Below are 22990 nucleotides of genomic sequence, written 5' to 3' on the forward strand. Positions count from 1 at the left end.
ACTCTCTCCCACTTCCTTTCAGCTCTATGTGCTTTTCCAAGCTCAGATCAGCACCTGAGCAAGAAGCAGCAAAAGGGGAGGAATCTGGGAAATTGGGGGGGGGCAGGGAGGAGAAAATGGTGTGGCACAGAAGTCAAATAATGAGATAGTGTACTGAGAGAGAGAGCAAATAGAGGGGGAATGATGTTCCAGAGAGAGAAATAGCACAAAAACATGGATCCAAGGCACAGACCCTTATGGGTCCTCACATAGTAAGAGATTAGCTTAGTATCACTTTTTAGTATCACGTATGAAAGAAGTCTGAGACTACACTACAGAACATCCCAGCTATTTTTTTTGTGAGACTTTGAATTTCATCACTTTCAGGCATTTGCCTTTTATCACCTTCTCCTTCCCAGGTTCTTGTATCAGGGTAGAAACACACTCACTGTTCTGCCAGTTCCAGTACATCTCCACCTTACTCTTCTGAAAATGGGAGCACAGGGTGCTAGTCAAACCCCACCCCTTTTTACTGTAAAACCTGGTGGGGGGACAGACACTTGAGTGCATTTTTTAAAGTTCAGCTTCAAAGAAATTTTGCAACTGATTGGCAGATCAGCCATTCCTCCTCCAGCTGTGGCTAATGGAAACACTTTGCTGTAGGCGACTAGTGTGTCCACAGCCTAAGTCTTTAGATGCATGGAAGGGATTTGGCTTGGCTTGGCTTGCCTGTTACTTTCATAAATCTAGTGCCTTACGGCAAAATTAAAGAAATGCAGTTGTGTTAAATAAAACAAATGAAGTTTTAAAAGGGGGGGACTGGGTATTTTAGGGAGGCAGTTGCCCATTTCAAAACTTTTTTAAAAATATTCTCATCTCTTTGTTTCACAGATGGATGAAGGTTTCTTTAAATGTGAAAGAAATTTGGAGGTGGGAGAATCAGGGAACATGTCAGGTAACCTGCAAGAGAGGTTAAACAAAATGGCCAAATTACTTTTGATTTCCACTCTTATTTTGTGTCTACTACTATGCTTGAGGAGAAGAACATGGATTCAGAGAAGTTTTTCTTCCTATATCATAATACCAGAACTCACCATCATGAGATACAGGACAGACAACAGAAAGTACTTATTACAAAAATGCACAGTTAATTTATGGAATCCACCATCACATGATGTGGCACTGGCCAGTAGTCCAGACGGCTTTGAAAGAGGGATCTGACAAATACATGAAGTGTAAATTAAATGATCAATCTTTATTACAAAATCTCAAGTTTTTCATAATCTCCAGCCCTATCTCAACAAAGACTGTGTACACACTCTCATTTACTCTGCATCCAGTGCGCTCTCACCGCTGGTTTGGGAAGTGGTGTATACATGACGTTAGCCACAATCCATATCTATCCTGTATCTATCCTGTAATTTCCCCCCAAAGCAGTTTTGATCTGAATTGAGAAAAAGACTGACCTACATCACCTAGGTGCATTTTAAGCCGGTAATGAATACACAACCAAAGTTATATTTTCACTTAACCCCACCCAATAGCTACTTCTGTTTAGCAGCATGACTACCCTAGAGCCTGATCTGGCCAGGACTGAAGAGACTCATTCTATGGTTGCCTAGCAAATGTCAACATTCTTTCTCCACAACTCTTTCTGCTGGAAGGGGGAATGATGTTTGTATTCCTTCCCATCCCCCACTCTCAACACTGTATAATGGCTGAAGCAGGCAATGATGGCATGACTAGAGTGATCTTCCTGGGAGGTATGTGAGACTCTAGGCTGGTCCCCTCATCAGCATACCAACAGCTGCTCAGGTGTGCAAATGTGCCTTGGAAGAACATCCTCCGGTTTTATAATTTTTCCACCATAATTGACAGAATCCTTCTCACTGACTCATTGGATCAAATTCAAGTTTAAACATTAATGTATCAAAGACAAACTTAAAAGACATTCAAAGAACATGGTGCTCTGGAATTTACTAGCAATCACCACTGATCTCACTATGATCTCCCTCTCCCACAGGAGGGGTCCCATGCTCTTCTGCAGGACCGAGGCCTCTCACAGTGAGAGCTGGTCTTTTCAGCTTGGTAGCCAGGCTGAAGGAGTAAGATGAAACTGTAGGTTGGAGAATTGAGCAGAGATAAATTCCAAAAAGAAAATACAGACAGATGAGGCTTATACAGGAAGGACACTTCCAGATGGAAATTTATCGGTGATGGGTGCATCTTACACATGCAATTTTTTTGCAGCATCCACACAATGTTTTGGGCTACTTATAAATCACTTTTATATCATTTTCATTGTTTTTCGGGTTCATCTGATTTTGTCTGTTGTTTCTTATAATCTTGAGGACCTTCTCTGTTTTGGTTGGCATAAAAAATGCCAGCTCATATTTTCTTCATTAATCTGGATATACACTTTCCAGAAAATCCAATACATTACAAAGAAAATACCTGTTGCTAATGACCCATGACCTATTTGTGATATCTCAATGACCTGTTTACAACATTAAGCACCTGAGGAGAAGAAGACAGCAGGATTACTGGGTGCGAAGAACTACAGAAAGTCTTGCTGGCCTAGAGAGCAAAGCAGGCAACAGGCAGGGGAGCAGAAACTGTGAGCTAGACACACACATGAGGTGGTTTGTTATACTGACAGAAGTCTGTTAAGAGGCAGGAGAAGCTACAAGGACTGAAAAGGGCTGTAACCAATGGCAGTGGAGTATGGGTAGAACAAAGCAAAAAGCTGGTAAAAATACTTGGACCCCAGTAGGCTTATGAGTTTCCACTGGTTCAATGAGCAGGACTCCAGACCAACTCCTGAAAATATAATAGTTAAATTCTAGCTGTGCCTGATGACCCTGGCAACCAAAGACTTGTTCCTCTCCCCTGTAAGAGGCACTCTTATGACTTCTTTGCCAGCTGTTTCCTGAAACCTGCTAATTAATTTTTCTCAGCTGAAGGGGCCGACGAGATGCTGATCAAGTGCAGTGGTGGTGTGGAAGCAGCTCTGGGGTATGCCAAGATGTGGTGCAGATACGTCAAGGAGCTGTTGAGCTGGGTAGACAAACGCTTTAGTTATGGTGAGGCTTATTTCTCATTGTCCATGACCTAAACAGGCCAACAGATCCACCAAACTCTCCCCTCCCCTACACACACTCTTTTAAGGGAAAGGTAAGCCTCCAAATGATCTGTTTCCACATTTAGCCAGCCACAAAAGTGGCCCCTCAAGGCATCCTGGGCTGGGGTGGCAGAATATTACATTTTAATGGGTACACAGCTCTTCCCACAAACCTTGCCACAAGGTTGGAGCAGCTTTCCAAAATCTCATGTTTTTGTGGTTAAATAAAAAGAAGCTCCCTGCTCCTATCATACGTTTTCTTTGGAAGTTCAGTCCACTAACCTGTTGTCTCCTGTTCACAGAGATTGAGTTTACAAAGAATATCTTGAAGATAGCTGACGCTACCAGAAGTGCCATTTACCCACAGGTAAGGTTTCCTAGATGTTCCCTTCTGTGACTTCATTTCACCCCTCCTGTGCATGATCTACAGGGTCTTTGTTACTCTTTCCCAGGCAGAGCCTAAAGCAGTATGTTGGCTGCAATGTACACACACACTTTACCACATTTACCGGTACCCCTTTTCCAATGTGTATAAAGATGGATTCACCCACCACCCCATGCAAGGGCAAATGTTCCACTGTGTCATTTCCAACAATACCGTACCCAAAAGCAATGGTTATTTTCTGGGTATCGTGTTCTCATAGGCTTGTTAATGGAAGCAACACACTTGAAAGTGATTCCCTGTAATTGGTGTGGCAAAATTAACTCTTATGGGCATCAAAAGGTGGGGCAGCAATGAACTCCATGCTAATAGCATTAATTTCAGGTCAGTTTCACTCGTGAAACATCAACTAGACTAAGAGATCCAACCAGCAGCATTCTGTATGTCAGAGATGGGGAACCTGGTGCCCTTCAGATGTTGCTGGATTACAGCTCCCATCATCCTTCACCATTGACCATGCTGGGTGGGACTGATGAGAATTGGGGAGTTGGAGAACTGGAGGGCCACAGGTTGCCCATCTCTGCTCTGTGTTATACCATTGCGCCATCTTCCACTATGGTTGGGCTGGGATGTGGCTAGGACTCCAGAAACTTGATTTTCTCCTAACTGCTTCACATAGGCAGTATTATTGTTGCAAAAGACCACTTCTGTGTGGCAGGAGCTCCTTCTGGCTGCCATAACATGCATAGCTCATTTTGTGGATTGGCTGTGGAGCTTGGAAAGTCTCCAAAGCCAGTATCAGTGCTCTGTAGAATGTTGCACTACTGGTGTGGAAATGTGCCCAGGGATATGGATGATCCATGTGATGAGCTGTTTCCGTATGCTATGGTAACTGCATTGAGCCACCAAATGAAACCATCAGTGGTGCCTCATACATGAGATGAAGTATTTCTCTATATTACCATGTTTGATAGGGAGACTGAGCATATTCATCTGTAAGCTGAGATTTGAACCCAAATGTCCTTATTCCAGTCCTCTAACACTGTAACTACTAGAACATGTTGGGTCTATGCTCTTTGTCTTTTCAGACTTGCATGCCCCTACAGACTCTGTACACCATGGTCATGGAGCATGACATAAGGGCAGGGAACTTAGCCATTGAGACGGCTGGAATTTTGCATCTGAGAGAATACTACGAGGTACAGTATTTTCTGGCTGAGATGAGACACTGCTATCTGAGGGCAGCAACTAAAATACCTCTTGGGCCCCCAATTGGTCAGAATCTTAGACCTGAAATGATTGCTGCAGAACATGTCATGCATGAAAAAGAGGGTGAGGATGGAATGAGAGGGAGTGGTGCAAGCCGTTCTATTGATCTGTCCCACTCCCTCAATCACACTTGCGGTGTCTCACTGATGCCATAGCTTTGCAAATGCTGAATCATGCTGCTGGAGATCTCACTTCCCATACCCAACCTTGTCCTTTCCTCGCAGCCTCTTTGGGCCAAGAAGAACGAAATTGAGAAATGGCGGAAGGAATTCAAAGATCAGTGGCAGAAGGAACAGAAAAGAATGGTAAGAGCAGATCTAGGGAAGAAGGGACAAAAGAACCTGCAATCACTGATGGTCTCCTATCAGGTGCCCGCTGGCCTCCTGCCTTAAGTGCAATATTTTTTTACAAATTTCTGGGCAATGCATAATGAAATTGGTATGGAAGGAGAGAATTGGGGAAGGACTGTCAGGGGCTTTCATGTAAGTGTACATAAACCCTTAAACCTTGTGCCCAAAGAAAATAACTCCTTCTATTCCTCTTGTCTATTATCCCCGTATCCCAAGCATTGTAGATAAATATTCCAGGCCCCTTCTCTGAGATGTCAGCTTTAATTAAAAGTCAAAAATTCAGTCTCTAGCTCTTTTACTTATGGAGGTAAAAGAGAAAATGAACAGGCAGTATTTTATTCTGCCATTCTGTGGTCTGGCCAGTGTGTGTAAAGGCACCAGGATGATTAACCAGCTCCTGATATGGGCACTTATTTTTCAATGTTGTTAATTTTTTAAGGACTTATTAAAAGTATGCAATAAATTGAATAATTTTAAACATGCCAGACTATTGTACTTAGTTTGTTACTGTTACTATATTACCTTGTACTGCCCCTCTGCCCTGCTCCTCAAGGGTGTCTGCAGGGGGGAGAGCAAGGGGGAAAACTCCCCCCCCAAATTCTAAATGTAATGGTGGGCGAAGTGGGTTGCCAATTACCTGTAGTAACAATTCATAGATATCCCCCCCCCAAATGCATACATTCTCCAAGGTCTATGACATATAATACAAAAACACTTAAAAGTGTAACTAGAAATCTGTAATGTGCAAACCTCTTGTGATATGCTGTTTGTTCAACTGCTGTGTCCTGCAAACAGCAAAGCCTAGGAGAAGGAAAATTGTCGAGAGCCACAGCTGGTCACACGTGCCTTTCTAACTCCTGTTCCAATTGCAGAACGATTCCTTGTCCTCCATGCGCAAATCCCGCCTCCATTACCTCCAGCGCTGTGAGGATCTGGAGAAAGCCAAAGTGTTAAGTGCCAAGGCAGAAGAAGAATTCCAGGCCATAGCCGGCAGCGGCAACAAGCAACTGGAGAAACGGCGGCGTTATCGAGATGAGGTGCAATTAAAGGTATTGATTGGTCTTGGATCCTAAAGGCTAAGCAGCCCATCCCTCTGTCATTTGAGATCTGGTCTCTGGTGTAGACCTTCAGTTTTGAAATTCAAGTGCTCACAATGGTAGAGAAGAGCCTGTAAGTGTGTGACAAAGGCTCACTGGTTGGCAATGGGGTCAACTACAGCTTTTCGTGAGCATTCAGGCCACTTTGCCTATGAGGGCCACAACACTGAATGTGGAGGATGCCTTCCTGGGAGAACAAAGGATAGGAAGGCAATGTGCACTAAAAGGACATTCCGGAAGCCTCTGTGTCATCACAGAAGACTTTGGAATGCACTTCACATTGGGCTTGGCAAACTTGGGCCAGGCCAGGCCCTGCATCAAATGAGAAGCAAGATGGAAGCACGTGGTCACAATCTAGGTGGGCTCTGATAGATGCCCAACATCACTGAGCTCCGGTATTAGCCACTGGGCAAAGCTTTCAGTATCATGTGGTTGAGGTTGCTCTTCACAGTTCCATGAGGCATAGTGTTTTTTTTCCTTCCAGCCTTCCAGTATAAATCTCTTAGCCACCATAAGGGCTTGCAGAATCCACTGTTGTTGTCCACCTGTTAGTCCCCACACCATTGGGATATAATTTAAGAGTGCATGAACATCCACAAATATCAAGGATTTCTCCAGGACAAAGTTAATACAAGCAATAATTTCTGACCAAAAAAACAACACCAAAGGATGTGGGTGCAGGATCTGACTTTTTTTTTCAGGGAGTTCATCAGGTGCCCCCACAACACATTACCCCTTCCGTGCATCTCCAAGTCAGCACCCTCCCAGTCCTTCCATCAGTTTTTATTTAACTGCACACACAGGTTCAGGAATCGGAAGTCACCTATAGAAGCTGCGTCTTCGATGCCAATCACCGTCGGCAGGAACTAGAGAAAGTCCGGGAGAGAATCGTCTCCCACATCCGCAAACTTATGTACCAAGGAGATGAGGTGTTGATGCGGGTGAGTAGTGGTCTGTGGTTATGGGATGCCCCTGTCCCTACCCTGTTGTTCTCCAGCTGCAAAGAGGGAAGTTACCAGATGCATTCCCAGTCTTCTTAATTGGCTGCCAATTGAAGTGGAAGGGGAAACTCTTGAGTGCAGTGAGGTCACCTCGTGTATGTTTTATTAGATGTTACTGGGGAGAAGTGGGGCTGCTGCTGTTGGTGGTGGCAGCAGCTATGCATGCATCCCTTTGGTTTGGCCCTCCATAAAGCTAGATTCTGGGCCATGGCATGGAGCTGCAATGCCCTCGTCTGGGCAGTGATGGGGTGGAACTCTCACTGGACCAATGAGAGGCCAAGCTAAACCTGGAAGGAAATAGAAATTTGGGTCATGCATATGGAAAGGAGGGGGAAGGAGTTGGAAAAGGGCAATCAATGAAGTGAGATGGAGAGAGACTGAAAGAAAGAGGGGAAGAGGAAACAGAAAAAACATAAATGACTTGAACAAAGAGCTAGTCACGTTACACACTGATACACAAAGGGTTACTTTTGAAAGGCTTTGGCAGCAGCTGCAGTTTGAAAAATGCACAGGCTTGAGAGAAATGATCAGGGAAAGTAATGCTGACAACCTGTGTTACAGGGTAATGTATGTGAAGTTCTCTGATCACTCAAAAAGCACTGTATAAAAGTGCTTCACAGGCAACTGTATCAGACAATACAATGTTTTTTCGGTGTTCACAGAACTTCACATTACATTACCCTGTAACACAGATCATCAGCATTACTGTCAGTAATGTAGTAGCAGATTCAGAAGTGTTGGGTCCCTTCATGATAATCACAGCCAAACCCTCTCCCCGCTTTTTTCTTTTTGCTGCTGGGTTGAGAACAAAATCCTTGTTAGTGGCTTCCCCCACAACAATAAATGTCCATAGGAGCCAATCAGCATGAAAGGAGACAGTGTTAGCTACTGAAAACAGTCTTCTCAGTGGCTGACTCACCTCCTGGCATTCTGATTGGTTCCAATCAGCAGGAAAGGACAAGGAAGCAAGTTAGAAGATTCTTCTCAGTGGCTAACACTTCCCTTTCATGCTGATTGGCTCGTAAGACACTGGAAACATAGGGACCCTGCTGGGACCCTGCTCCCAAAAATGTTAAGGGTCTAAAGACCCCCCTGAGACCCTGGGCAACTTTACCCCGATTACTGTCCCCAGCATTACTCTCCCCATGATGTATATTTGTGGAGGTCGGGGGGGATGAGAGATAATGGCTTGTCAAAGCCGGTTCATGAGCTCATGACTGAGTTGAGATATGAACTATGAATTTCCTACAGCTTATACCATTAAGCAGTAGGTAAAAATTGTGGAGGGTTTTTGCGATTTTCAAAAACAGTGAGGACCTCAGGCTCTCAGATTTCAGCATTAGTCCCATAATTACATTCAGTTACCATTCAACAGGAAGAGGAACAAGAATATGCTGTTTAACAGTTTTCAGGACAATATAGTTTAAAGTTAGCCTAGCAACAAAATATATTAGAAACACCTCCTATTGGCTGACATCACTTCTCCCTTTTCCCAGCGACAGTTGATACATTTGTAGCTTATTCTATTTGGTTTTCAATCTCTTATGTCCTTTTTTTTGTTAGTGGTCCCAACACAAGGCCTGCTGTGTCAACTTCAAGATAAGATCTTATGGCTTACAAATGCAATAGCAGATTGATCAGGACAGACACGCTGACATCCAACTCAGTAAAAATCGCTGGATGAATAGAGCCCTCATTTGCCTCCCATCTAAATTCTTCAACTCCCACATCTTAAGGGTCTCACAGAGCTACTATTTCCAGAGTGGTTTAACAAGCAAGCCCTCTTCCCAGGGAACTCTGGGAATTATAGCTCTGTGAAGGGAAGACGGGTCTCCTAACAACTGTCAGCACCCTTAACAAACTATAGTTCCCAGGATTCTTTGGAGGAAGCCCCATGACTGTTTAAAGTAGTATAATAATGCTTTAAATATGTAGGGCAGAGGCGGCCTGAGAGTATGCAGGATTTTAAGCCCTAACAGCAGAGCTCTCAAAAAGGCAAAAGAGTGTGACCAACACTAGAATAGCTATAAATCTTTGGCTTATCCACATGGGACCATTCCTTGATACTAAACATGCTGTTTTTACCTCTGTTTTCTACTTTCACCATCACAGAAAGCGCTCAGTGCCAGCTACAAACATGGTGTTTTCTATTCACACTGAAGGGGTCAATGAAGCAGTTTCCTAATGACCACACCCTCTAATTTAACATTTCCACTACCTCTGGTTGCTTGGCAACCAAGCATGTTGCAGTGGGTTCCTTTAAAAACAACCTGTGAATATCTGTGAAAGTGTGAATATCTGTGTTTTCCCTGATAGGATATAGTTGAGATACACACCTTTGTTTGAGCAGTGTTGTGCACAAAAACATAACTCTTTTCAAAGTTAGGGGGGAAATAAAATAAAGGCACCATTTGCAACAAGATAAAAAAGGCCAGCAGAATGGAGGAGAGCAGCTGGAAGTTGCTTTTTAGCCTACAGGAAATAAAATGAACAAAGAGAAGAGGAGGGAGTGCGCATGGAGAGGGGCACGACTGACACTCTCAAAGCGTCTGCAAGCACTAGAGAAAGGGAGTGAAGATTTTTTTTTCTTCCCTTTTCATATTATCAGCAGATTGGGTTAGTATGGATTTACGGAGGGAAACTGCATGATAGCTTCTGTTTGCCAGTAGCACCATGATGAACAATTCAAATTGAAAGGAGATGTGAGTAGCACCAAACACACAATAAACCACCATGTAGATGCGCACCTTATCAGTTATAGATAGGGAAAGAGAGCGGCAATGCCATAATCATGTCAGCCAACGGGAAGATGTTTTTGTCTCTCTCCAGGATTGCAGTTTTCAGCTAACATTAAAGTACATTTTAATGAAAACTGTAACATCTAGAGTGATTATTCCTTTTTCTATAGGTATTGAGTAACTGTAGACAACACAATAAGTTTTGAAATGTAGAAGAAATCCCCATTCTTAACTTTCAAATTATAAAAGTTCATTTATTTTCATATTTTGTTTCCGTAAGGTCACCTTGAGAATGTTCATGTTCCAGCAAGCCCAAGCAGAGCAAATCCCTGTAGGATACCAGAACTTGACTGAGTTCTGCAAGCCCTACAAGGTCGGTGAGAAATACCTGGAGTTCATTCAGAATCTACAGAAAAGGGAGCTTCCAATGGAGGTGTACAAATTTGAGGAATTTATACCATCAGGGCAGAGGTAAGGAAGCACAATCCTTAAGAACATAAGAACAGCCTGCTGGATCAGGCCAGTGGCCCATCTAGTCCAGCATCCTGTTCTCACAGTGGCCAACCAGTTGCCCTAGGGAAGCCTGCAAGCAGGACCTGAGTGCAAGAACACTCTCCCCTCCTGAGGCTTCCAGCAACTGGTTGTTAGAAGCATGCTGCCTCTGACTAGGGTGGCAGAGCACAGCCATCATGGCTAGTAGCCATTGATAGCCCTGTCCTCCATGAATTTGTCTAATCTTCTTTTAAAGCCATCCAAGCTGGTGGCCATTACTACGTCTTGTGGGAGCAAATTCCATAGTTTAACTATGCGCTGAGTAAAGAAGTACTTCCTTTTGTCTGTCCTGAATCTTCCAACATTCAGCTTCTTTGAATGTCCATGAGTTCTAGTATTATGAGAGAGGGAGAAAAACTTTTCTCTATCCACTTTCTCAATGCCATGCATAATTTTATACACTTCTATCATGTCTCCTCTGACCCACCTTTTCTCTAAACTAAAAAGCCCCAAATGCTGCAACCTTTCCTCATAAGGGAGTTGCTCCATCCCCTTGATCATTCTGGTTGACCTCTTCTGAACCTTTTCCAACTCTATAATATCCTTTTTGAGATGAGGCGACCAGAACTGTACACAGTATTCCAAATGCGGCCGCACCATAGATTTATACAACGGCATTATGATATCGGCTGTTTTATTTTCAATACCTTTCCTAATTACCCCTAGCATGGAATTTGCCTTTTTCACAGCTGCCGCACACTGGGTTGACATTTTCATCATGCTGTCCACTACAACCCTGAGGTCTCTCTCCTGGTCGGTCACTACCAGTTCTGACCCCATGAGCATATGTGTGAAATTCAGATTTTTTGCCCCAATATGCATAATTTTACACTTATTTATATTGAATTGCATTTGCCATTTTTCCGCCCATTCACTCGGTTTGGAGAGGTCTTTTTGGAGCTCTTCGCAATCCCTTTTTGTTTTAACAACCCTGAACAATTTAGTATCATCAGCAAACTTGGCCACTTCACTGCTCACTCCTAATTCTAGCTCATTAATGAACAAGCTGAAAAGTACAGGTCCCAATACCGATCCTTGAGGGACTCCACTTTCTACAGCCCTCCATTGGGAGAACTGTCCGTTTATTCCTACTCTCTGCTTTCTGCTTCTTAACCAATTCCTTATCCACAAGAGGACCTCTCCTCTTATTCCATGACTGCTAAGCTTCCACAGAAGTCTTTGGTAAGGTACCTTGTCAAAAGCTTTTTGAAAGTCTAAGTACACTATGTCCACTGGATCACCTCTATCTTTATGCTTGTTGACACTCTCAAAGAATTCTAATAGGTTACTGAGACAGGACTTTCCCTTGCAGAAGCCATGCTGGCTCTGCTTCAGCAAAGCTTGTTCTATGTGCTTAGACCCAGTGCCTGCAGGGGGAAGAGGACCATCACCGCCCAGGGAGGGAGAGACATCTGCCTGTTTGTGCTGCTGCATGGCTAACATTACTGCCCTCTCCTTCTTGGGCTTCTGCTCTGCAGGTTGGCACCTTGCAGGACCAGGCCCCAGGTACTCAGCCAGCTGTGGGCGATATTATTCCACCTGTCCCTTCCTTGGAGGGGATACATAAGCCAGCTGACTGAAGTGGCTCCTGCTTTGTTTGCCTTTTTGTGCGTCTTGAATCATGTGCTGGGGAGAGAGGATTCAGAGCCAAGTGGGGAGACTTGAGGGGCCCCCAATTAGTGCAGTGACTGGTAGAGGGAGATATGGCATTGTGAGGAGGACTTGCCAGGTAAGGGGAACGCAGCCAAGGCAGTTCATGGCTGTGCCTTGTTCCAGTCCTCCCCACACCCGCAGGTTTGTTGGTTGCCCTATCAGCCAGCTCTCAGGCCTCCGGATGCTGCTGCTAAATGCCAGATCGGTGCATAATAAGATCTCCCTCATTCACGATTTAATTGTGGATGAGGCAGCCAATCTGCATAACCGAGACCTGGGTGGGTGAGCAGGGAGGAGTCAGTCTCTCCCAGCTATGTCCACCAGGGTACCTGGTCCAGCATCAGGGTAGACCTGAAGGTTGGGGAGGGGGGGTTGCTGTGGTCTATAGGAGCTCCATCTCCCTCTGCAAGCACCCTGTCCATGTGACTATTGGTCTGGAGTGTTTGCACTTTATGTTGGGTCAACGGGACAGACTGGGGATTCTGTTGGTGTACCGCCCACCCCGATGCCCAACAGACTTCCTAGCTGAGCTGACGGAGGTGGTCTCAAGTGTACTGTTGAGATCCCCCAGACTGTTGGTTCTGGGGGATGTCAACATCCATGCAGAGGCCGCCTTATCCGGGACGGCTCAGGATTTCATGGTCTCCATGACAACCATGGGACTGTCCCAATACGCCATTGGCCCAACACATGTAGCAGGGCATACTCTAGATCTAGTTTTTGCAACTGGACATGGAGTTGGTGATCTGAATGTGGGGGGCCTTACATCAGTCCCTCTGTCATGGACAGATCACTGCTTGCTGAAGTTTAGACTCACAGCAGCTTTTCACCTCTGCAAGGGTGGGGGACTTATTAAGTTGGTCCGCCCCCAGAGACTAATGGATCCGGATGGTTTCCAAAGGGCTCTGGAGAGTTTTCTGGCTGATAGGGCTGGCGCTCCTGTCAAAACCCTGGTTAAACTGTGGAATACAGAAATGACCTGGGCGGTTGACATGATTGCTCCTGAGCAATCTACTGCTCTTGTGTAGAGTTCATACGGCTCCATGGTTTACCCCAGAGCTGAGAGTGATGAAACAATATAGGAGACGGCTTGAGTGCAGATCGAGGCGAACTCCTAGTGGATGCAATTATACACTGGTAAGTGCCTATGGTAAACTGTATTTAGGGGTAGTAAGGACAGCAAAAAAACAATATTTTGCTGCCACTATCGAATCATCAATCTGCCGCCCAGCGGAGCTCTTCAGAATTGTCTGGGGGCTATTACACTGTGGCCCCAGGGACAAGGTAGAACCATCTGAGGCCCGCTGTAATGAATTTGCTAGGCACTTCCAGGATAAAATCTTTAGCATCTGCCAGGACTTAGACTCCAGTGTTATAGCAGGTGAATCAAGCGAGGTATCCAGAGCACAGCCTTGTCCCGATTTCTTGGATGAGTTTCAGTTGGTGCAGCTTGAGAATGTTGACAAGGTCCTTGGACAGGTTCGTGCAACCACTTCTGTGCTGGATCCTTGCCCTTCTTAGCTAATAAAAGCTAGCAGGGATGGAACAGCCGGCTGGGCCAGGAAGGTGATTAATGCCTCTCTGCAAGAGGGGGTGGTCCCTGGCTGCCTGAAAGAGGTGGTAGTGAGACCACTCCTGAAGAGACCCTCCCTGGACCCAGAAAATCTTAATATTTATAGGCCGGTAGCAAATGTTCCATTCCTGGGCAAGGTCCTGGAACGAGTGGTTGCGGGCCAGCTCCAGACAGTCTTGGATGAGACTGATTATCTGGATCCATTTCAGTTGGGTTTCAGGCCTGGTTTTGGCACAGAAACAGCCTTGGTTGCCCTGTATGATGACCTTTGTTGGGAGAGAGACAGGGGGAGTGTGACTCTGCTGATTCTCCTTGATCTCTCAGCGGCTTTCAATACCATCGACCATGGTGTCCTTCTGGGAAGACTGGCTGAGTTGGGAGTGGGAGGTACTGCATTGCAGTGGTTCCACTCCTACTTGGCAGGTCACCTCCAGAATGTGGTGCTTGGGGAACATTGCTCGGCACCCTGGACTCTCCAGTATGGGGTTCTGCAGGGGTCAGTTCTGTCCCCCATGCTGTTCGACATCTACATGAAACCATTGGGTGTGGTCATCCAGAGCTTTGGAGTGTGTTGCCATCAGTATGCTGATGACACGCAGCTCTATTTCTCCTTTTCATCCTCTTCAGGTGAGGCTGTCAATGTGCTGAACCGGTGCCTGGCTGCGACAATGGACTGGATGAGGGCTAATAAACTGAGGCTCAATCCAGACAAGACTGAGATGCTGCTAGTGGGTGGTTCTTCTGACCAGATGGTGGATGTCCAACCTGTCCTGGATGGGGTTGCATTCCCCCTGAAAGAGCAGGTTTGTAGCTTGGGGGTTCTCCTAGAACCATCTCTGTCACTTGAGGCTCAGGTAGCCTCGGTGGCACGGAGTGCTGTGAGGCGTCCTTCCCTGGCTCTCCCTGTCAGGTTCCTACCTGCTCGTGGTTACTGCCTGTCTCTAGGCACCACCAGGGACTCCACCAGTCCGGACCGCTCTCTCTTATGATTTCTCTCCCCGCTCTAGCACAGATCTCAACAGATCCCCCTGCTAGGCAACCACCAGTAACGTCCCAATACTAGTATTCCCAGAGACTCTGAATACTGGTATTGTTAGTCTCTTCACCGCTGCCACCATTTGTTACAGTTCCCCTTCAGCCTTGGTCATTACCTTACCCTCTCTTCTGGTCTGTGAAACCCCAGCCAAGGATCAGGCCTTTGGTAAACCAAATTAAGTATTTATTACAGATAACAAAGCTAACAAGATTAACAAGATTTCTTCTTAAGGCACATAAGCATATGGTTTTACTCAATACTAATCCGAACTCCACCTTCCTCCTGGTAAACAACTCTCTAAACCCCACCAAGCAATCCACTCTTTCTCTTCTCCCCCCAGATTCCACAATTCACCACCTCACATTCCCCCAGATTTACCTGTCATCCTTTCATTTATACTGTCAGCCATTTTAAACATTCAGCCAATCAAGCATTCTACTGCCCATTCACTCCCCCTCCTCTTTCACTACTTACCATGTATACTCTAAACAACCAGCACTTACCATATATACACTAATATATAGGAACATCACATTTCCCCCCCCTTAAACAACGGCAGAGTATTATTCCTGTTCCAGGATTTATACGTCGCGTTGACAAATAAAAGTCTCTATGGGGAAAATGTCTTTCTTTGTTCCTCTGTCTGGTCACGTCACTGCAGTCCCAGCCACTTGCCTGGAAAGTCCATCGGCCAGTACATTGTCCTTGCCTTTGATGAACTGCAAGTCCACTTGATAGTCCTGTAGGGCCCAGGACCACCTCTGCAGCATAGTGTTATGGTTTTTCATAGTCTGCAACCATAACAAGGCCCGATGATCCGTAGTCACTGTGAATCTTCGTCCCCACACGTATGGGCGCAACTTGTTCAGTCCCCACACGACCGCTAGGCACTCCTTCTGGACCGACGAATAGTTTTTCTCCCTCGGCGTCAGCTTGCGACTCAGGTACGCCACTGGATGTCTGGTGCCTTCTCTCTCCTGTAGCAAGACGACTCCCAGCGCGAGGTCCGACGCATCTGTAGCCACGATGAATGGTTGCTCATAGTCTGGTGCTATTAATATGGGTCCTTGGCACAAGGCTTGCTTCAGTAGATCAAAAGCCTTCTGACATTCATCCGTCCATACCACACGCTCAGAACACTTCTTCTTGGTCAATTCATGCAAGGGGGTTGCTATTTCCCCAAAATTTCTCACAAACTTCCTATAAAAACCAGCCACACCCAGAAATGCCCTTACTTGTTTTTTGGTTAAGGGGATCGGCCACGCTTGTATTGTCTCCACCTTGCTCCATAAGGGGGTGATTTTCCCACTCCCCACCTTATGTCCTAAATAGATTACTTCCTTTAGTCCAAACTGGCATTTCTTAGCTTTTATTGTGAGGCCTGCTTTTCTTAAGGCCTCCAATACTGTTGTCAGGTGTTGGACATGCTCAGGCACCGACTTGCTAAAAATGGCCACGTCATCGATATAGGCCACTGCAAAATCTGACATGCCTCGCAACACAGTATTGATTAGCCTCTGAAATGAACTTGGTGAGTTCCTTAGTCCCATGGGTAAGGTCACAAACTCATATAACCCATCTGGTGTACTGAAGGCAGTTTTGGCTCTGGATTGCTCGTCTAGTTCCATTTGCCAAAATCCTTTACAGAGATCTAGTGTAGAGATAATGGTTGCTGCCCCCAATAACTCTAACATAGCGTCTACCCTAGGCATAGGATACGCATCTGGGACAGTAATTTTATTGATTAGCCGATAATCAATACAAAACCTTGTCGTTCCATCTTTTTTCGGAACCAGGACAATACTTGAGGCCCAGGGACTGATGGATTCCCTGATCACTCCTAATTCCAGCATCTCTTCCACCTCCTTTTTGATCTCATTCAAAACTTTCCTATTCACACGGTACGGAACAGATCTGATTGGGGCATGATCTCCAGTATCAATGGAATGTATAACTATACTAGTTCAGCCAGGTTTGTTGCTAAAGAGATTCCTATAGGTTTTCAAAACTCTCAGAATCTCTTCTTTTACTTCCTCCTCTACCTCCTCTGACCATTCCACTTGATCTACCCCTCCTTTGTCTTTGCTTTCCTGTACCAAATCTGGAAGTTCAGGCCCACTTCCCTCAGGGAATAAGGTAACTTGCAACACCTTTGCATCCCTGGTATGGTAAGGCTTTAACATATTTACATTAACCACTTTGCTTTTGTTTAATTGGTCTGTGGTGATTACATATGTCACTGTGTCAAGCCTTTCTCTGATGGTATATGGTCCTTCCCAGTTAGCCTGTAATTTGTCATGTTTCCTGGGTATGAACGCCATAACCATATCTCCCACATCATACACACGTTCCCTGGCTGTTCTGTCATACCAGTAACTTTGCTTCTGCTGTGCTTGACTGAGATTCTTTTTCACCACCTCCATCATTTGTTTCACTGGTTCACATTCATCCTTTCTCTCAGCAGGCATCCACAGTCTATATAAAATCCCATTCTCACACACAACTTGATTCCTCAGTTTGTCAGTGAAAGGAATCTGTTGGGTCAGCGCTTCTTCCTTTATCTGCTTCAGACTTATATCTGTATGCAGCTCTTCCCTGAATTGATCTGCTTCTTCCCCAGAGACCACTTGATACAGTTTGTCTTCTTCAGCAGGCCTGCTAGTGGTTGCTATGGTGACCTGAGGCTGGTTAACAGATTCCACCCTGTTGGTTTCAGCCCCCCTTAATATGGCTTCTTTTTCTCTGCCAATTTGCTGTCTGGTCACTACATAGATCTTTCCTTGGGCGCCCATTACATCCCTTCCCAGTATTACTGGTTCTTGTTGCTGGGCATTAATGCCTACTTTATATTGGCCCTCTCGGCCTCTCCAAGTCATTTCCACCAGGGCCACAGGCAAACTTTCTGGTTGACCCCTCACTCCTTGGATAGTCACAGTTTCCTGAGGTAATATTACCTCAGATTTTATTAAATCTGGCCTCAGTAATGTCTGAGCGGCACCAGTATCAAGCAATGCCCAATAATTTGCCCCTTGTACTCTCACTTCCTCTCTCAGACTTGAATCAAGGTCTGTTACTTCTGTCCAGTTTATCTGGCAAAACTGAACCTTTTTCGCTGTTTCTAAAGCCTTGGGCTCTGTTTTCACTGCCCTTGTCTGAGCAGGATTACTAATGGGGTTGGCAACCTCACATTGAAAACGTAGGTGCCCCGGTCTACCACATTTGTAGCATAATTTCTCCTCACTTTTAGGGTACACAGATCCACTCTGGGGTGTCCTGTGCCCTTCAGATTTTAATGGAGGACTCACTCGCTGTGGTACCACATCCCTTCTGCCAGCACTATATGGTCTGGGTTTAAACTCTCTTGATGTTTTCCCCACCCAGCCAGTTCTATTGGAGGCGAAGTGATCCGCCATCTCTGCGGCCTCCTGCACAGATGTAGGGGAACGGTCTTTGACCAGGAGCCTTATTTCTGGTGGTAACTGATGGTATAATTGATCCAGTATCATGAGGCTTTTCACCTCTTCCACTGACTGAGCTTTGGCACTACTCATCCACTTTCCAAATATATCCATCAACTTTGCTCCCAGTTCCACAAAAGACCTCCCTGTCTGTATCTGGCAATTTCTGAAAAGCTTTCTAAAATAATCAGGCCCCAGTCTGAATCTTTTAAACACTGCTTCTTGGAATTCAGCATGGGTGACGGGCTTGTCTGAGGGGAAATATTGGTATACCTCAGCCAATTCCCCTTTAATCAGGTTTGATAAATACTGCATGTATTTATCTTCAGGTAGCCCCCACAACTGAGCTGCTTTTTCAAAGGTGCTGAGGTAAATTTGAGGATCTTGACCAGGCTCATAGACAGCAAAGTCCTTTGGAGTAATTTTTATTTTTGCTCCATCTCTGTCTTTCCTTGTCTCCTCAGAGTGAAATTTCTCTCTATCAAATTTTAACTTTTCTACTTGTAATTCAGCATCCAATGCTCGTTGCTTCTCCCTCTCCTCAAACCCCAATCTCATTCTCTCAATTTCCAACTCCCTCTGTTTTTCCTTCTCTGCACCTTCCATCCTCAATCTCTCAGCTTCCAACTCCCGCTGTTTATCTTTTTCCTCAGCCTCCATCCTCAATCTCTCAGCTTCCAACTCTCTCTGCTTGTCTTTTTCCTCAGCCTCCATCCTCAATCTCTCAGCTTCCAACTCTCTCTGTTTTTCCTTCTCTGCACCTTCCATCCTCAACTTCTCTCTCAAGTACTCTATATAAGCGGGATTGCTTAAATATCCTTCTGGGGTCTCTTCTCTGACAGGTTGTTTTTGCTGGGCGGTTGCAAATCCTATAAGTGCTACCCTCAATTCATCTACCCCTTTACCCTCATGAGGTAAATTGAATGTTATGCACTTCTCCACCAGCTCCTCTCTTTTCATTTTTATGTATTCAGCCATGGTGTTTGAGTTCACTCACTCTTTGCCACACACTCTTTGCCAGTCACTCTCACAAGAAATCTTGTTTTGTTATTTCTGTTTGCCACACAACTATTAGGGATTGTCTAGTATTTGTATCTCACTGCTACAGCCAACACCTGTGACATAGTCTCCTTTGTCACCACGTGTCTTTGGGACTCTCTTTGGTTCGTATCTGGATTCTCTGTTGTTTGTATCCCACCGCTACTGACACCACATGTGATGCATCCTTCCCTGGCTCTCCCTGTCAGGTTCCTACCTGCTCGTGGTTACTGCCTGTCTCTAGGCACCACCAGGGACTCCACCAGTCCGGACCGCTCTCTCTTATGATTTCTCTCCCCGCTCTAGCACAGATCTCAACAGATCCCCCTGCTAGGCAACCACCAGTAACGTCCCAATACTAGTATTCCCAGAGACTCTGAATACTGGTATTGTTAGTCTCTTCACCGCTGCCACCATTTGTTACAGTTCCCCTTCAGCCTTGGTCATTACCTTACCCTCCCTTCTGGTCTGTGAAACCCCAGCCAAGGATCAGGCCTTTGGTAAACCAAATTAAGTATTTATTACAGATAACAAAGCTAACAAGATTAACAAGATTTCTTCTTAAGGCACATAAGCATATGGTTTTACTCAATACTAATCCGAACTCCACCTCCCTCCTGGTAAACAACTCTCTAAACCCCACCAAGCAATCCACTCTTTCTCTTCTCCCCCCAGATTCCACAATTCACCACCTCACATTCCCCCAGATTTACCTGTCATCCTTTCATTTATACTGTCAGCCATTTTTCACATTCAGCCAATCATCAAGCATTCTATTGCCCACTCACTCCCCCTCCTCTTTCACTACTTACCATGTATACTCTAAACAACCAGCACTTACCATATATACACTAATATATAGGAACATCACAAGTGCCTTCTACCAACTTTGGTTGGTGGCCCAACTACGTCCCTATCTGGACAGGAATAACCTAGCTTCAGTTGTCCATGTTCTGGTAACCTCCAAATTAGATTACTGCAATGCGCTCTACGTGGGGCTGCCTTTGAAGATGGTTTGGAAACTGCAGCTTGTGCAAAATGCAGCGGCCAGATTGGTAACAGGGACCAGACGGTCCGAACATATAAAACCGATTCTGGCCCGCTTGCACTGACTGCCTGTATGTTTCCAAGCTTGATTCAAGGTCTTGGTTTTGACCAGAGCTTGGAAAAGTTACTTTTTTGAACTACAACTCCCAGCAGCCCCAGCCAGCATGGCCACTGGATTGGGCTGATGGGCGTTGTAGTTCAAAAAAGTAACTTTTCCAAGCTCTGGTTTTGACCTATAAAGCCTTACACGGCGTGGGACCACAATACCTGATGGAACGCTTCTCCCGATACAAACCCACCCGTACACTACATTCAAGATCAAAGGCCCTCCTCCGGGTGCCTACTCCAAGGGAAGCTCGGAGGATGGCAACAAGGGAGAGGGCCTTCTCAGTGGTGGCCCCCAAATTACGGAATGATCTCCCTGACAAGGTGCACCTGGCACCAACACTGTTATCTTTTCGGCGCCAGGTCAAGACTTTCCTCTTCTCCCAGGAATTTTAGCATGTGTTTTATACTGTTTAAATTTTTAAATTCTGTTTTAAATTGTTTTTATAAGATCTATTTTAAATTGTATTTGTTTTAATGTTTTTAGTTACTGTAAACCGCCCAGAAAGCTTCGGCTATGGGGCGGTATACAAGTATAATAAAATAAAATAAATAAACAAATAAATAATCTAGCTTTAATAATACTTTCTACCAGTTTTCCAGGGACAGAAGTTAAGCTAACTTATTCCTCCTCCATATCTCAAGCAACATGCTCTGCCTCGGTCCTAACTCCTGACCCACAGCCCTGATTTCCCCTTGCTCTGCAGACTTATGGTTGTCTTGCTAGCAGTTTTGGGACATGAAACGTTCACATGTATACTAAACAGAATCATGGTGAAAAATCTACCAATGGAAAAACAAGATGCTGAATGCTGGAGCACACATGGCAGGCTGAACTGTGTGATTTCAGCAGGGAGAGAAAGAAAAAGCCCTTCCTACATCTCCTCTCACTAATTAGCATTAGTTCCCTTTTCTTGTAGTTCCTTTTGGTATGTGCTAGTCCACAGTTGCCTCCATAAGAATGTAAGAACCCTGCTGGATCAGACCAGTGGCTGATCTAGCCCAGCATCCTGTTCTCCTCACAGTGGTCAACCAAATGCCTATGGGAATCCTGCAAGCAGGATCTAATCACAATAGCACTCCCCACTCCTGCAGCTGGTATTCATAGTATCCAACCATAGAGGTAAAGCATAGCCATCAGGGTTGATAGCTATCAGTAGCTTTATCCTGCTTGAATTTGTCCTGTAAGCTTTTCAACCCCCAAGTGTGCATGTGGGGACACCCTTCTTAATTTTTTTTATAATAAATTTGTATGGTGAAAGTGATGTCATAACTCAGTTGTGGGTCAGCCTTAGGTCAGACCACAACCCACTTGTGGCTCCCAAGCTCACCTGGTGCAGACCATGTGGCAATGTAAAGTTGCAATACAGCTGAATCAGCTGAACTCTCAGTAACAGCCAGACCACTCCAGCTGTGGTTAAAAACATTAAGGAGAGCCCTACTGTATCAGATCAAGACCTATCTAGTCCATTATACTATTTTCGTATTTCCTACAGTGGCCAACCAGATGACTTTGGGAAGCATACAAGTAAGATGTAAGTGCATTTATTCCCTAGCTGATGGTGTTCAGAGGCATCCTGCCTCTGATACTGTAGATAATACATACCCATTGTGGCTAGAACCCCTTAATAGCCCTATAATACATAAATTTGCCTAATCTCCTTCCAAAGCCATCAAAGTTGGTGGCCATCACTACATCTCGGGGAAGCAATTCCACAGTCTATGTGCTGTGTGAAAAAATACTCCTTATTGTTTGTCCTCAGTCTCCCAACATTCAGCTTCATTGGATGACTCTCAGTTCTAGCATTATGAGAGGGAGAAAAACTTCTGTCTATCCTTTTTTTCCATACCATGCCTATTTTTCTATACCTCTATCATGTCCCCCTTAGTTGCCTTTCCCCCCAAATTAAATAGCCCCTTGGTTGGCACATGGTGGTTCTCATGGTGGTTCCTCTCTCCCACCGTGGCCCAAATACTTTGGCTTGCAGGATAGCCCAGGTACTTGCTGGGATGCAGAACAGCTGGATACATCATTTCACAGATAGGCCAAAGATGCATGAGAAGGAGGGTCATATGGTACTGTGTCAAAAGCATTACTGCAGTCAGAGTCAGGGTATAATATATCCTAATATTTCCACTGCATTCCTTTTATCTTCCAACCATGTCTGAATTTACTGTTTTGGATTGACAAACATGTTTAAATTAAAACAAATTGTCCAGGCAAAGAAATTAAGTTGCTTCAACATGGATTTGCTATCGATCTTTCAAAGAGCTTGAGGGCAGAACTACATGTTATGAGGAAAAGAGATTCAGCAGATTCTCATTTACAAATGCCGCCCCTGGCCATTTTTAATCATTTTTCCCTCAGCCAGACCCTGAAACCTGAGGCAAGTAAATCCAACTGAGTAAAATGAGACATGTAAAGTAGGGGTTCTCAGAATTTCTACCCTAGGGCCTGCTGAACAGGGCTGAAAATTGCTGACACCCTCATCTTAAAATGGTGGTGTAGGGGTGGAGCAAAAGGGTGGCAGATGGAGGCAGAGTTCTGCACAATCAGCTGGCAATTATGGACATCATTTTCTGTCGCTATC

At 45.0% G+C, this 22990-nt stretch overlaps 1 protein-coding gene across 4 annotated transcripts in view; it reads left to right on the forward strand.

Moving 5' to 3' along the window:
* The window catches only part of GMIP (GEM interacting protein), a 118653-nt gene that overhangs the window by 65528 nt on the left and 30135 nt on the right, over positions 1-22990 (forward strand). For all 4 annotated transcript variants that reach the window (XM_061614468.1, XM_061614469.1, XM_061614471.1 and 1 more), the window contains 8 exons: positions 871-934; positions 2937-3062; positions 3403-3467; positions 4571-4681; positions 4976-5056; positions 5974-6150; positions 7002-7139; positions 10218-10408. In XM_061614468.1, the coding sequence (XP_061470452.1) occupies positions 871-934; positions 2937-3062; positions 3403-3467; positions 4571-4681; positions 4976-5056; positions 5974-6150; positions 7002-7139; positions 10218-10408 (953 nt within the window). The remainder of the gene's footprint in view (positions 1-870; positions 935-2936; positions 3063-3402; positions 3468-4570; positions 4682-4975; positions 5057-5973; positions 6151-7001; positions 7140-10217; positions 10409-22990) is intronic.

This window comes from Rhineura floridana, chromosome 3, assembly GCF_030035675.1.
Source record: "Rhineura floridana isolate rRhiFlo1 chromosome 3, rRhiFlo1.hap2, whole genome shotgun sequence".
In the NCBI taxonomy this organism is placed as follows: Eukaryota; Metazoa; Chordata; class Lepidosauria; order Squamata; family Rhineuridae; genus Rhineura; species Rhineura floridana.